The following is a 12,493-nucleotide window of genomic DNA, read 5'->3' on the forward strand; positions in this document are numbered from 1 at the left end:
AGAACTGAATGTTCCCATCTGGGACATGCGGGCTTCCAGCACCTGTGCATCGCTTGCTGGAACCCTGCTTTCTGATGGGCTTGAAAGACGCAGCCAGAGGCTTCATTTCCTCCTGCTGCTGTTACTTATTTTCCTTCACCAGGAATAAGGTCTCAGCAAATTGATGAATTGATCATTCCCAACACTGTAATTTTAGCAGCTCCAGCAGAGCTTGAGGAAAAATAATCAAACAGCATGTCATTTTGATAGTTCTTTACCCCAGGCCCTTGGTAAGCTTTTCCCTGTCTAATCTCCTTCCTCTGATTTTATTTTTCTCTGTAGAGCTTCTCTGGTCAATTATGTATCTTGTTTCTTGGCTGTTTTCTCTTCTAGACCATAAGTTCCATGAGGACAGGAATTTTTTGTCGTTTTATTCACTGATTTCATTTATTGTTTCACTTACTGAATGCCTAGAACAGCGTCTGGCACATCATGAGTGCTCCACACGTATTTGTTGAATGAATGAACTAATCAAACTGTCCTATTTTCTGCAAACAGATGTTCAGCATTTGATAATTTCAGAAACAGTTGCATTTAACTTCTTGGAAGACCAGCTAATTCTCCATTGTTTGTGCTATTGGAGAGCTGTAGCAGTCAAACACAAAATGTGAGTTATTTCACTGGCTTTGGAATACTCCACACTAGGTTATGACTTCCATTTCTATGGCTTCTATCATCTTTATGCCCAGTTTTCAGATGCCCAGGTCATTTTAAATACTTATAGAATGGTGTAGCAGAAAGTGTCCTATGGGATGAAGTTTCAAAGCTGAGTAAGACATGGTCCATGTTCCTAAGAGATCATAATCTAGTGGGAGAGTTAGATTTATTGCCAAATAACTAAATGAGATGTGATTCATGCAATAAGAGTAATATATAAGGAAGCAGGTGGATTTCAGATGGGTGGTCAGGAAAGTCCATGGAGCAAATGATGCTCAAATAGGGTTTTGAGGAATAAACAGGCTATCACATGACCGACAAGATGGGGAGAAAGTCAATGGCAAGTCACAGAGATGTGAAAGAGTGGCTTGGTATCACTGGACCGTTATGTGTGTAGTCAGGAGAGGCAGGGATAACACAACTGAAGTGAACACGGGATGTACCTCTAGCTTTGGGCCCTGGTCACTCTCATAATGTTTCAGACCTGTATGTCCCACTAGTGGCTGGGCATCTCCACGTCGACAATTCAGAATCATTGTAAGCGCTACAGGAACAGTGACACTCCACTTGGCTAGGATCTATTTAATTCCTTTACATGAATTTCCTGAGAAGAAATCATACGACTGATTTTTTTTGTGGCCAAATATCAAAAGACAGAAGTATAACAGAGACTTCCCTTGTGGTCCAGTGGGTCAGACTCTGCGCTCCCAATGCAGGGGGCCGGGTTTACTCCTTGGTCAGGGAATTAGATCCCGTACGCATGCCACAACTAAGAAGGCCACACGCCATAGCAAAGATCCCACGTGCCGCAACTAAGACCCAGCACAGCCTAAATAAATAAATAAAATATTTTTTTAAAAAAGAAGTAGAACAGTTTCATGCCTAAGAATTTCATGAAGTAGACTCAGAATCAAATTTGAATTCATATGCTCCAGGGTCCCAGGATGACACTGGTTGCCTGTGGCTGCTAGAATGACCATGTTCTCTTCTTTCACATAGAAGAGGAAGAGGGACAGTTGAAATTCCTCCTTTGCCTATGAAAGCAAAACTTGCAAGTAATGGTAGAAAGTATGAGGGAGAGGAGCAGAGAGCAGAGTTTGGATCATTTTTATGTGGGCATATGGTCGTTTGGGCTGCTGTGGCTCTTGTAGCCTGTAGCTGAGAATGTTCGAGAGCTCCTGCTTGCTTTATTAGGGGTGACCTTTGTCATCTTTTAGAACTAAAGCATAGAACAAGTACAGTGGTCCCTCAGTACCCGCAGGAGATTAGCTCCAGGACTCCCTTCAGGTACCAGAATCCAGGGATTGCTCAAGTCCCTTATATAAAATGGTGTAGTATTTGCATATAACCCATGCACATACTCTCATATACTTTAAATCATCTCTAGATTACTTGTAATACCTAATACAATGCAAATGATATGTAAATAGCTGCCAGTGTACAGCAAATTCAAGTTTTGCTTTTAGGAATTTTCTGGAATTTTTTTTGGAGTATTTTTTTAAATTAATTAATTAATTTATTTATTTTTGGCTGTGTTGGGTCTTCGTTTCTGTGCGAGGGCTTTCTCTAGTTGCGGCAAGCGGGGGCCACTCTTCATCGCGGTGCGCGGGCCTCTCACTATCGCGCCCTCTCTTTGTTGCAGAGCACAGGCTCCAGATGCGCAGGCTCAGTACTTGTGGCTCATGGGCCTAGTTGCTCCGCGGCATGTGGGATCTTCCCAGACCAGGGCTCGAACCCATGTCCCCTGAACTGGCAGGCAGATTCTCAACCACTGTGCCACCAGGGAAGCCCCTGGAGTATTTTTGATCTATGGTTGGTTGAATCCTTGGATGCAGAACCTGCAGATGTGGAGGGCTCACTGTACAAGGATGGAAAGCAAGAGGCTCAGAGTCAGATGTGGCTACTCTTCATGGTCCAGTGGTGCAGCCATAAGTCACGTCATCAAGTCTCAGTTTCTCGTGCACTCAGTGAAAATGGAATTGTAGCTGGAGTTCACTGAATCCTTCATAAAAATACTCTTAAAAGTGTTCTTATAACTTCTAGATATAAGAACAATGAAATGTAAAAGAAATCCCTACCCATCACCATAATGCCTTAGACATAGGTTAAGGAAGGCACCCAGACTGTTAGTGAAGTTCTGTAGATAACAATCTAGACTTTTATATGAACCTTTATATTTGAGGAAGATTTGACTACAGTACTGAGGCGTCAAGCTCATGGCAAGCTTTTTAGAGAGAACTCTTCCTCAGGAAGCAGGTTTTCTGCTTACAGGATGAAGCATGAAAATCAACATGTATTTTATAGGAAAAAAAAAGGGTATATTTAACGTATATAAATTTCTTTGCCTTGGCAAGTATTTTACAATTGATGATTGATACCAACAGTTGAGGTAAAGATATACATGCAGTATAAATAGTATAAATATAATATTTAAAGGCAACATATTTTGTTTCTATTGGCAAGATAACAATGAATAAAATACTGTAGTATTTGACAAGCTTGCTGCATCTTTCTCCTTTTTTTTTTTTTAAGAGGCACTGTGTTGTTAGGCAGCAGTGATGTGATTAGTATGTGCATAAAAATTAAGAAGTCAGGTAATTTGAAGAGAAGGGGAGTCAGAAATAAAACCATGTGTGCTTTTATTCTAAGTATCCTCCAGGTCCCAGCTTCTCAAGGTGTGGTCTTCGGGCTGGCAGGCTGGGCATCCCCGAAGCTGGTTCAAAATGCAGAAGCTCAGGTCCACCTCAGACTGCCTGAATCAGAGGCTTATTGTAACAATATCTGCGGGTAATCCGTGTGCTGCTAAGGCTGGAAAAGGCCTGCTCTAGGTGACACGACACCATTCATCCTTGTGTTCCTGTCATATTTCCTGAAAACATATGATCCCATCTCTGGAGCAGGATCAGCATTAAGGTAAATTAAAATTCACTAATGATCTTGTCTGTGCCTACTAAAGTAATCTGGCATATGTGGTTACAATTAAGATGTATGGAAGAAGTGACTTTGTTTTGCTCACAGGGTGTTGCCCAAATGGAAAATTATGGGTTTGCTGCCACCTTTTTCAGTAGGCAAGGAAACAAAAAATCCCTAGATCACAATTCAAACAGTATGATTTTACTGGTACCATACAAAACTCATATATAGCATTTTTATTTCTCTCAATAAAAGAATTGCACATTGCTGATAAAAGAAGACATTATATAAATGCATACAATATAAAAAGAAAGGAAAACACTCTTAATTTTTTTTTCTCCAGCATGAATTGCTAAGTTATGATACCAGTCTCTCCCTGAAACCAAACACAATAAATTATCTTTCTCTCTAGCATTGTTGAATTACAATAAAAAACCAACTTAAATCCATTAGCAATTGGTTAAGGATAGTCCATTTGCTTAGTCTATACAATAATAAATAAGGTTGGGTCAAATGCATAGGTAGCTTGACTGACTAATGAAGAAACATGGAATTTAACAGACCTGTTTATATTTTCTAAAACTAATTTGAAGAACACAGTTTTGGTCTTAACATTAGTTTAAAAACCCTGTCTTTCAGATTGCAAAACTTTAATGAATTCTATCTTAAGAGCATCATATGTAGCAATAGTAGAATTCCCTGAAGCTGAAATGGTCCAGGACTCTTGAATGACCATCATCTCCCTTAATCTGGTGTCCAGAGTTAAATTCAGTGCAATACATTGGTAAGAAAATGCCAATTAACTGTGGACAAATAGGCCACTGGTCAACTAGAATGACATTTAAGAACATTATGAAATGTAAGTATGAAAACTCAACAGAACACAGAGGCTCCCTTTGGCTGTGAATCTGCAAAAGCTATTATACTCAGCTCTAATCAGCAGGGAAATACAGGCTCTCTTTCAGTCACTGGGCTGACTCCAGTGGTCCATAGGCGTCTAACATGTCACTGAAAGCTGTATCTGCTGGCCCCATGGCAAGCGGTAATCTAGCCTTAAATGCGGGAACGACTCCTCACCCACTTCTTTGCTTTAAAGAGGACTAAATATTATTTTCTTTGCTTTATCCAACAGCCCACTCTCCGTGTTTGAATAACACAAACAAGCTGACAACATGTAAGGGCCATTTGATGTGTTTTCCTTTGGTTGGCTAATCTTTGGTAAGACATCAGGGCAGACTACATATTGTCACACTTCGGTGTCAGCAGCAGATTCTGCTCAGCTTACAGGACGGCGGGGAGACAGCGCCCAGAACAACTTGGAAAGAACCAGGTGAGGAAGGGACTCACCGAATCAGACTTGTTCCTTTTCAAAATATGCAATTATATATAAAATTGATATTTTACATATATACAGTAAAGATAGAGATATACACACATATGTACATACGCTATACATACATTTATTTACAGTTAAGAATACGCTTCTTAGAAGCCTTTAAATAGCAAATTAGGCAATGCACAATGAATAATCCATTTAATTTTAAGTAACATAGATAAATGTTCTGATTTTTAAAAATATTATATTAGTAGGGATGTAGCCGTCTCCAGGAAGGCTAGGAAAGTTCTCAGAAATTCTTGAATCTTCAACATTCCGACTTCTCAGTGCTTCCACTTTTAAGCATTGTCAATCGCTTTCTCTCTCTCCCTTGCTTTCTCACGCGCACACTCTCTCCCACAAGTGTTTGCTTTCACTTCCTCTTCCCTGAGTTTGATGTCACACTGGGGAAAACTCAGATTTTAGTTTCTGGACCTTCAGCAATGAGGGGCTGAAAAGAGTTTCTAATCCTGGCAACTTCCGCCGCACACAGATGTCCAAAGCCTTTATTGTACCATTCTGGGGAGTGACCTCTGCGGGGACAAAAATCAGAAAGGAAGTGGGAAAGTCTTTTTCCAAATCACAACAGTTTGTCATGGTCGATAGGGCTGTGCTTGTGCCCTGAATGTCAGTCCACCTGCATTACACTCGGGGCTGCTGCTCCGAGGTTTTGAGAACCTCGTTCTGTCAACAGGGCCTTGAAAATGCCTTTTTGGCCAAGTATTTGGTCTATCTATCTTTACAGTATTCACCAGGTGCTTTAAAATGATAGCGTCTCCTCAGGGGTGATTCAGACTTAATTCTAGAATTTACTGAGAAAACCCAGCTTATATCCACCCAGAACAAGAACTCAGCATCATGAATGCCTTGAAGGGGTTGGATTTAAGTTAGTTCCCTCTCAAAGGAGGGCAACTGGAGGGAGCCGCAAAAGGGACAGGCTGAAAAGAAACACAAGAGGACTCGTATTTACTGAGCACCTACTACATCCCGGGCTCTAGTGCTGGTGTTTGCCCCGTGCCCAAAGCACAGAAGTATAAGTGGGACAAAACGGAAAATAAAGATGAGCAGAGGACTTTCTCCTGAAAGTCAGAATTTTAGCAAGGGCGGAAAGAGGAAAAGCGAGGGGAAGGCACACATAATCTTCTAGAAAGCATGTTAATGGCAAGAGGAATAAAAGGACAGTAAAATAAGGGACCAGATGAGAAACAGGGCCCCAGCGGATGTGCGGCAAGCCTGCGCCCGCCGCCCCCAGGAGCCCACTCACCTCAGGTCCACCCTGCAGATGTGGGTCAGCCTCGACTTGCCTGACCCACACGGCTCCATTAAGTACTGAGAGTCCATCACCACAGCCCGCACACCACCCATGAGCTGGGCTTCCTCGTGGTCCACGGAGAGGGACACCAGGGTGCACATTCCTTTGGGCAAATCAGTCTTCCAGGTCCTGCAGCAAAACAAACCCGCACGTCGGAATTAGGGCTGAGAGAGAAAGAAAACCCGGAGCACAGCGCTGAGGCTCACACTTATATTTTCTTGCTCAAATTCCAAGCCCAGTTACTTGGACTAAGCTAATGGTTTCCATAAGTGCGTGTGAACTTTATGCTGTGCAGTTGAAAGCAAGGGTCTCAGCCCTCTGACCCAGAGGTCAGAAGCGGTCTTGCAGCTTTCAGAGCTGCTTTCGGAATCCCAAACTGAGGCTGCAGAGGCTCCCGCACAACACTGAAGGGCTGGTCTCACCGTTTGGGAACTAGGACTCGCCCATTCAAGTCTTTCAGCAAACATCTATTCGGTGTGCCAAGCTCTGAGAAGCCACTGAAGACATAAAGGTCTACAGCCCAGGAGGAGAAACAGACCTACCAAGAGAACCCTAAAGCACCACGGAAAGTGCAGTGATATGGCTGTGCAAAGAGCGCTCTGAGATCACGCACAGGGGATGGCTTCCTGGAGGAGGCGGTGCTCAACTCAAGTCTGAAAGGATGTTTAGCTTGAAGAAAACTAGGTACATGGCAGACTACTAATTGCCTTCAAGTCCCTGAGTGGCTCTTGAGCAGGAGAAGAAATAAATACAGTTGATTTGCCTCCAGAAAGCAGAGATATGAAGGTATGTTTTAATTCAGTGCAGACAAGGGCCGTCTCACAGTGTGTACTCTTCAAAAATGGAATGGGCTATATGAGGGGTAGTGAGTTCACTGTTACTGGAGCTATTCAAACATGGGGGTGTGTACCACTTGGGAAGAGGTTGTAGATGGAAGTCAGGAATCATGAGAGCATCTCTGTAGCAACCATTTCTACCATAGGATGTAGGTTTCATTATTATAATCTTAGTTATTTATGTTACAAATCCTATCCCCTTGCTTAGTTATCTCATCTCTAACTTCGTCCTGGCCTACCTCACCAGAAAGAGGAACTATAACCTAGAATTAGGGAATAAGCAAGCCCTACACAAATGCTTAGCAACTTCTCCATGGGTGTGACCATTCTCTTTTCATGCATAAGGCTGTGATTAATAACAAAGACTGAAAGTTGTACAGATTTCTGGGGATAAAATGGAAGAAGCTTCAATGAGTATCACTGGAAGCTCCTGAGGAGCTAGAGAAAGGGATAAAGTAAGACATGAACATGGTAATCCCAAGAGGAGACCAGCGCTAGCCTAGACAGGGAGATGCTCTGAAAACAGGAAGCGCCTCAGCCCTGGACTCCTCTTCCATACCTGTCACTTTCTACCTTTTGTATCATAATCACAAGGAATTCCTGCTGCAGGAAACACATCAGGTTCATTATTAATCCTCTTGGGTGCCGAGTTCTTCTCCCTCCCTCATGGTCCACCCACCTTCTTCTTCAAGTCCTGGATCAACTATCAATCAACACAGTGAGACTCTGTTCTGACCACTATATTTGAAATTCCACCCCTTCCTATCCCCCTAAGATAAGTAATCCTATCCCCCCTGCTTATTATTTATTGACTCTATTCCTATCCCCCTTGCTTGTTAGTTATTGACTCTATCTCCCTAATAAAATATAAATCCCAAGAGAGCAGGGCTGTGGTCTGTTGTGCTCCCTGCAGTATCTCCGGAGCCTCCAACAGTGCCTGGCACGAGGCAGTGATGGAATGATACATGAGAAGTAGCAGGCGGGTGGCACTGCAGGGTGAGTGGAAGGAGGGCGGTTCCATGCACGGACTCCGGCCCTCAGCCTCCTGTAAGGGAGCGAAGAGGCAGGCTATGGCATGGCTCCATCCCCCCTGTGGCTGCCATCCTAGAACGATTTGATTTTCTGCTTGCAAGAGTGAAGGCGTACAGTTTAACTTCCACGAGGTGAGTCCCAATAACTGCAGTAATAAGCCACCCTTACAACGGCCCACATTCTCCACCAGGGTCCCAAGGTTGCTAAGATAAACACATATACTTAGGGAAAAAATGACCCTTAAAATTCAAGGTCCTAAGGACCAATTCCAAAGGCATAAATAGCCCATGTGAAAAATAACCTTTAGTTTGCCATAGAGACTAGTTTAATGAAGAAACTATTTAAATTACACATTTGGGAATTTCACTAGTGATTCTTTTTATACTGCTAATATATGAGAAGAGACAGTATTCACCATCAGTTATCAATAAAAAAAGGATGTATTGATTTAATTATATTTTATGTGGGTTTGTTAGAATCCTCAGTCCCTCTTCTTTCTGATTCAGTACTGACTCACCAGCCCATGTACACAGCTCTGCTGTGCAACTTCCTATTGCTGGTTGAGCATCCCCCTCCAAACCCAGAGAGCAGGGGTCCGGAACTCAACCCAAAAATCCATTAGAGGTAATATTTCGACAGTAGACACCAGCCTCGCAAGCCCTGTCAGGCCCTGAAACCTTTCTGGACATCCAAGTGTCTCAGCACAGTTGGACCTTCAGGGCTCTGTCAAGGTTTCCATGCCTGGTAATGAGTTATGAGCAGCTGAAGTTATACAGAGGCATTTTGAAGTTTCACACACTCCAGAATGAGAGTCACACCACTGAAGACTTGCTTTCCCAGGGGGAGAAAGGCAAAATCAGGAGAAAAGCCAGCCAGGTTCAATCTGCATAATTTAGCAGAAAGTACAACTGGACAAACAGCAGTTTTTTTTGGGGACTCTGTTCTGAGGAAATGAACAATATTTATGGCTTAATAAACTGTATGCTCCGTAATGAAAGGGGCCATAAGAGAACCCAGCAGAGCTGTGAACTGGGTGAAAGAAGCAGGAAGTCGGGCATAAACACAGCAAAGTCAGTTTTCACTGAGAGAAATGAGGGCCGGCTGAGTGTTGCCAGTGGAGGGTGAACTTAGGTGGGAGACCTCTGAAATGCTTCAATCTGCAGCTCTTACCTGGCTTTTGGAGCAGAGCATCTTAAACCCCGGAGGCAGGCTTACCTGAGAACCAGGAAGTCTCTGGAAGGGTGAGGCGCCATGCTGTTCTGCACGTACTGATAGATTTCTGTTTGCTTGTCCAGGGTTTCCACCACCTTCCACTGCACGAAATCCTCATCCCACAGGTGACGCTCCCTCAGCACGCGATTCAAAACCACCGAGGGGGGCGCTTCCACCTCCACAGAAGCCTTCCACAGCTTCAGCGGATGCCCGTCTCCCACCTTGGGAAAGATACCAGCACATGCTGAAGAGGTTGCTGGTTCCAACACAACCTACCATCCTTCACTGGGTGTTCAAAAAACATCACTGAGTATGTAACTTGAAAGAGTGACTCTGAATACCTCAGGTTTAGAATTTTTAAATGTTTATCCTTAAGCTGAAAAAAGAATACTGATAATAAAAACGATAACCACCAACACACAGTGCTCCCTGTGTACCAGTCATTGTTCTGATTTTAAAACAGCCCTCCTCTGACAGTGGTCCTACTATTATGTGCATTATGCAAATAAGAAAACGGAGGCACAGAGAGGCGAGTGACTCGCCCAACGTCACACAGCTACGGGACATAGCCAGGCCTGGGCTCCAGCAGTCTGGCTCCACAGTCTGCAGTCTGATTATGTGAAAACAGACTCTAGAGTGGGTGGTTGACTGATTCCTGTGTGGTGAAGCCTTAGGAACAGAGTAGCCATTTTAAAAGCAAAACAGGGTTTCCCGGGTGGCGCAGTGGTTGAGAGTCCGCCTGCAGATGCAGGGGACGCGGGTTCGTGCCCCGATCCGGGAGGATCCCGCATGCCGCAGAGCGGCTGGGCCCGTGGGCCATGGCCGCTGGGCCTGTGCATCCGGAGCCTGTGCTCCGCAATGGGAGAGGCCACAACAGTGAGAGGCCCGCGTATCGCAAAAAAAAAAAAAAAAAAGCAAAACAAATCCCTGGTTGTAAGACTTGGCTCTTTGGGGGTAATTTTTTCCAAGACCTGAGATTACCTTTTTGAAAGCAAGATCTGTGTTGTCTGTGTTGGAACACGTGACCCATCCTTTGAACTTTTCCTTGGCTTCCTTCTGGAGGCCCTGGATGAGATGCTCCAGGTACGTGTGGAAAGTGGCCCCGCTCTCCTCCAGCTGGGCCCCCAGGTCTTCCAGAGTTGGGGGATGGATCTCAGCCTCCATATATGAGTTATGAGACTGGGCCACCATCTCAAGCGGGACCTGAACCGACGGATGCACAGAAGAGCGACACACTGAGCTACAGAAATGCTGAGACTGACAGAAAACAAAGTAGCAAAGCCAAAGACCACGGTACGGGCAAAGGGCTGAGTGCCGTGGGGCAAGAGATGTTTGTCTAAGATCAGTGAAGGGGGCGGGGGCGGGCTTCCTCAAGTCAGGAAACCCAAATCTGTTTGAGGCTATATTTATTATTCAAAACACCGCCATGACTTCCCATTCATTCTTTCCATTTTCCTTTGATTTTACTTATTATACATTTTTATTCACTTTGGCAAAACTTGGGCTCAGGAAACTTAAAGTGCACAGACTCAAGGGGAATGTCAAGCATGACTTAGAGGTGGCTTTACCTTTGTGGCACACTTTTCCCTTTTGCAAATGACAACTTTGCCCCAACAAGTATGCCGGAAGTCTAGTTCACTTAATCCTTTAGCGTATCTGTGGCTGTATTCATAAGCTGTTACTGATCCTGAGTTCACAGCGATTGTTCAGTATCACACATTCTCACACGCACACTGAATCTAATCAAGTCCCGAGGTTACATCAAATATACCGTACTTGGCTGGCTGGCCTGGGACCTGGCACCTGAAGTTGATGCAACTGTTCATAAAATCCATCATCATGGTAAACCCAAGTGTCTTTAACTGTCAAAGCCTCAACTATTCAATATATAAGCTCACTCCTCACATTTCTAGGAGGCAAAGACCAGACCTATCGAGTGTACCATTGTCATAAAATCAGGAAAAAACAGAAATAAGCCATAAATGCAGCAACCATTCCAAGCGTCTTACCGAGTTCCAAGAGCTATAAGGAAGGCAGTTGGAGCCTTTCACTTACCTCAAAAAGTCTGTCGCATTCCATGATCATGTGGGCCAGCCCCTGAGCTGCGGCCAGATTCTCACTGAGGTCCTTTTGATCTGGCTTCCCGGAGGCATATTTCTTCTGGATGACTCTGTAATTGAGGGGGAGAGTCTTCAGCGGATCCCAAACCCAAGAGCTTTTCACAGTACACAAGCTCATCCCTTTGTCATGTCTTCATGCCTAGATGTCACCCAGATCCCATACTTTCTCATTTCCAAATAGAAACAGTGACTACACATCTTAGATATCCTGAGTCAGGCTAAGAGTTTGACAGTTCATAATGGAAAACCTTGGAATAATACACGGGCAGGAATAACTGTTGGGGGAGAAATTGATCTGTTTTTCCCAAGTTTGAAACTACTTCACTGCAAGCTGCCCGTGCTTGGGCCTTAAATCTAGCCTTTTAAAATTGAAGATTGTAAAATACTACTGTGTCCTTTTTCCCTCCTTCCCACTAACACACGCAAAACAAAACAAAACTCCAGGCTTTCGGGATCACAAAGGACACTGTGCTACTTTGACAGTTCCCTGACGCTGAGCCACACGAATTATGTTCCTCCAAACATTTTCTGATTATGAATGAAGTGCTGACAAATCCGCAACTTGCAATACAGCGCGAGTTTTTTTAAGTAGCCGTGGGGAATACCTGGTTTAGCATTAGCGTTCTTGCTGAGGAAAACCCACCTGGGGGAGCTTTCCTTCTTCAGTAAATTCAGATGGAAGAGGGAGGGGGCCAGACACACAGCCAGGTTCATGGGCGTCATCTGATTCTCCTCCACCGCATGGACCACGTCGTTGAGGAAGCACAGCAGCGTCTGCAACACCTCCCTGCTCTCGTCGGCCAGCAGCAGGATGGCCGCCTGCACTGCCTGCAGCTGCTGCTCTTTGGGGACGTCTGCAGAAAAAGCGGTGCCGGGAGTTAGAGGAACAGCCGCGGAAGGAGCCAGGGGGACGGGGAGCGAGCGCTACCTTCCTGCGAACACACTCGGGGTCACTGTCAGCATCAGCAGTGACATGACAACAGCTAAGGGCGTGGAG

At 44.4% G+C, this 12,493-nt stretch overlaps 2 protein-coding genes across 12 annotated transcripts in view; one reads left to right on the top strand and one right to left on the bottom strand.

Moving 5' to 3' along the window:
- KL (klotho) overlaps window positions 1-9,794 on the top strand; it is a gene marked incomplete at its 5' end in the record, with an annotated part of 84,945 nt that extends 75,151 nt beyond the window's left edge. For 4 of the 5 annotated variants that reach the window (XR_013824899.1, XR_013824900.1, XR_013824901.1 and 1 more), the window contains 4 exons: window positions 538-646; window positions 3,346-3,609; window positions 4,742-4,939; window positions 9,460-9,794. Of the gene's footprint in view, window positions 1-537; window positions 647-2,338; window positions 3,006-3,345; window positions 3,610-4,741; window positions 4,940-9,459 lie in introns of those variants that run through there. The other variant, XR_013824903.1, reaches the window with a different exon arrangement.
- Window positions 4,933-12,493, bottom strand: part of STARD13 (StAR related lipid transfer domain containing 13) — a 383,423-nt gene continuing 375,862 nt past the window's right edge. For all 7 annotated transcript variants that reach the window (XM_079903299.1, XM_079903298.1, XM_079903297.1 and 4 more), the window contains 6 exons: window positions 12,140-12,350; window positions 11,432-11,546; window positions 10,358-10,579; window positions 9,380-9,597; window positions 6,249-6,425; window positions 4,933-5,517 (listed from right to left, as the gene is read on the bottom strand). In XM_079903299.1, coding sequence (XP_079759425.1) covers window positions 5,400-5,517; window positions 6,249-6,425; window positions 9,380-9,597; window positions 10,358-10,579; window positions 11,432-11,546; window positions 12,140-12,350 — 1,061 coding nt within the window. In that variant the 3' untranslated portion in view covers window positions 4,933-5,399. The remainder of the gene's footprint in view (window positions 5,518-6,248; window positions 6,426-9,379; window positions 9,598-10,357; window positions 10,580-11,431; window positions 11,547-12,139; window positions 12,351-12,493) is intronic.

This window comes from Stenella coeruleoalba, assembly GCF_951394435.1.
Source record: "Stenella coeruleoalba genome assembly, chromosome: 18".
Taxonomy (NCBI): domain Eukaryota; kingdom Metazoa; phylum Chordata; class Mammalia; order Artiodactyla; family Delphinidae; genus Stenella; species Stenella coeruleoalba.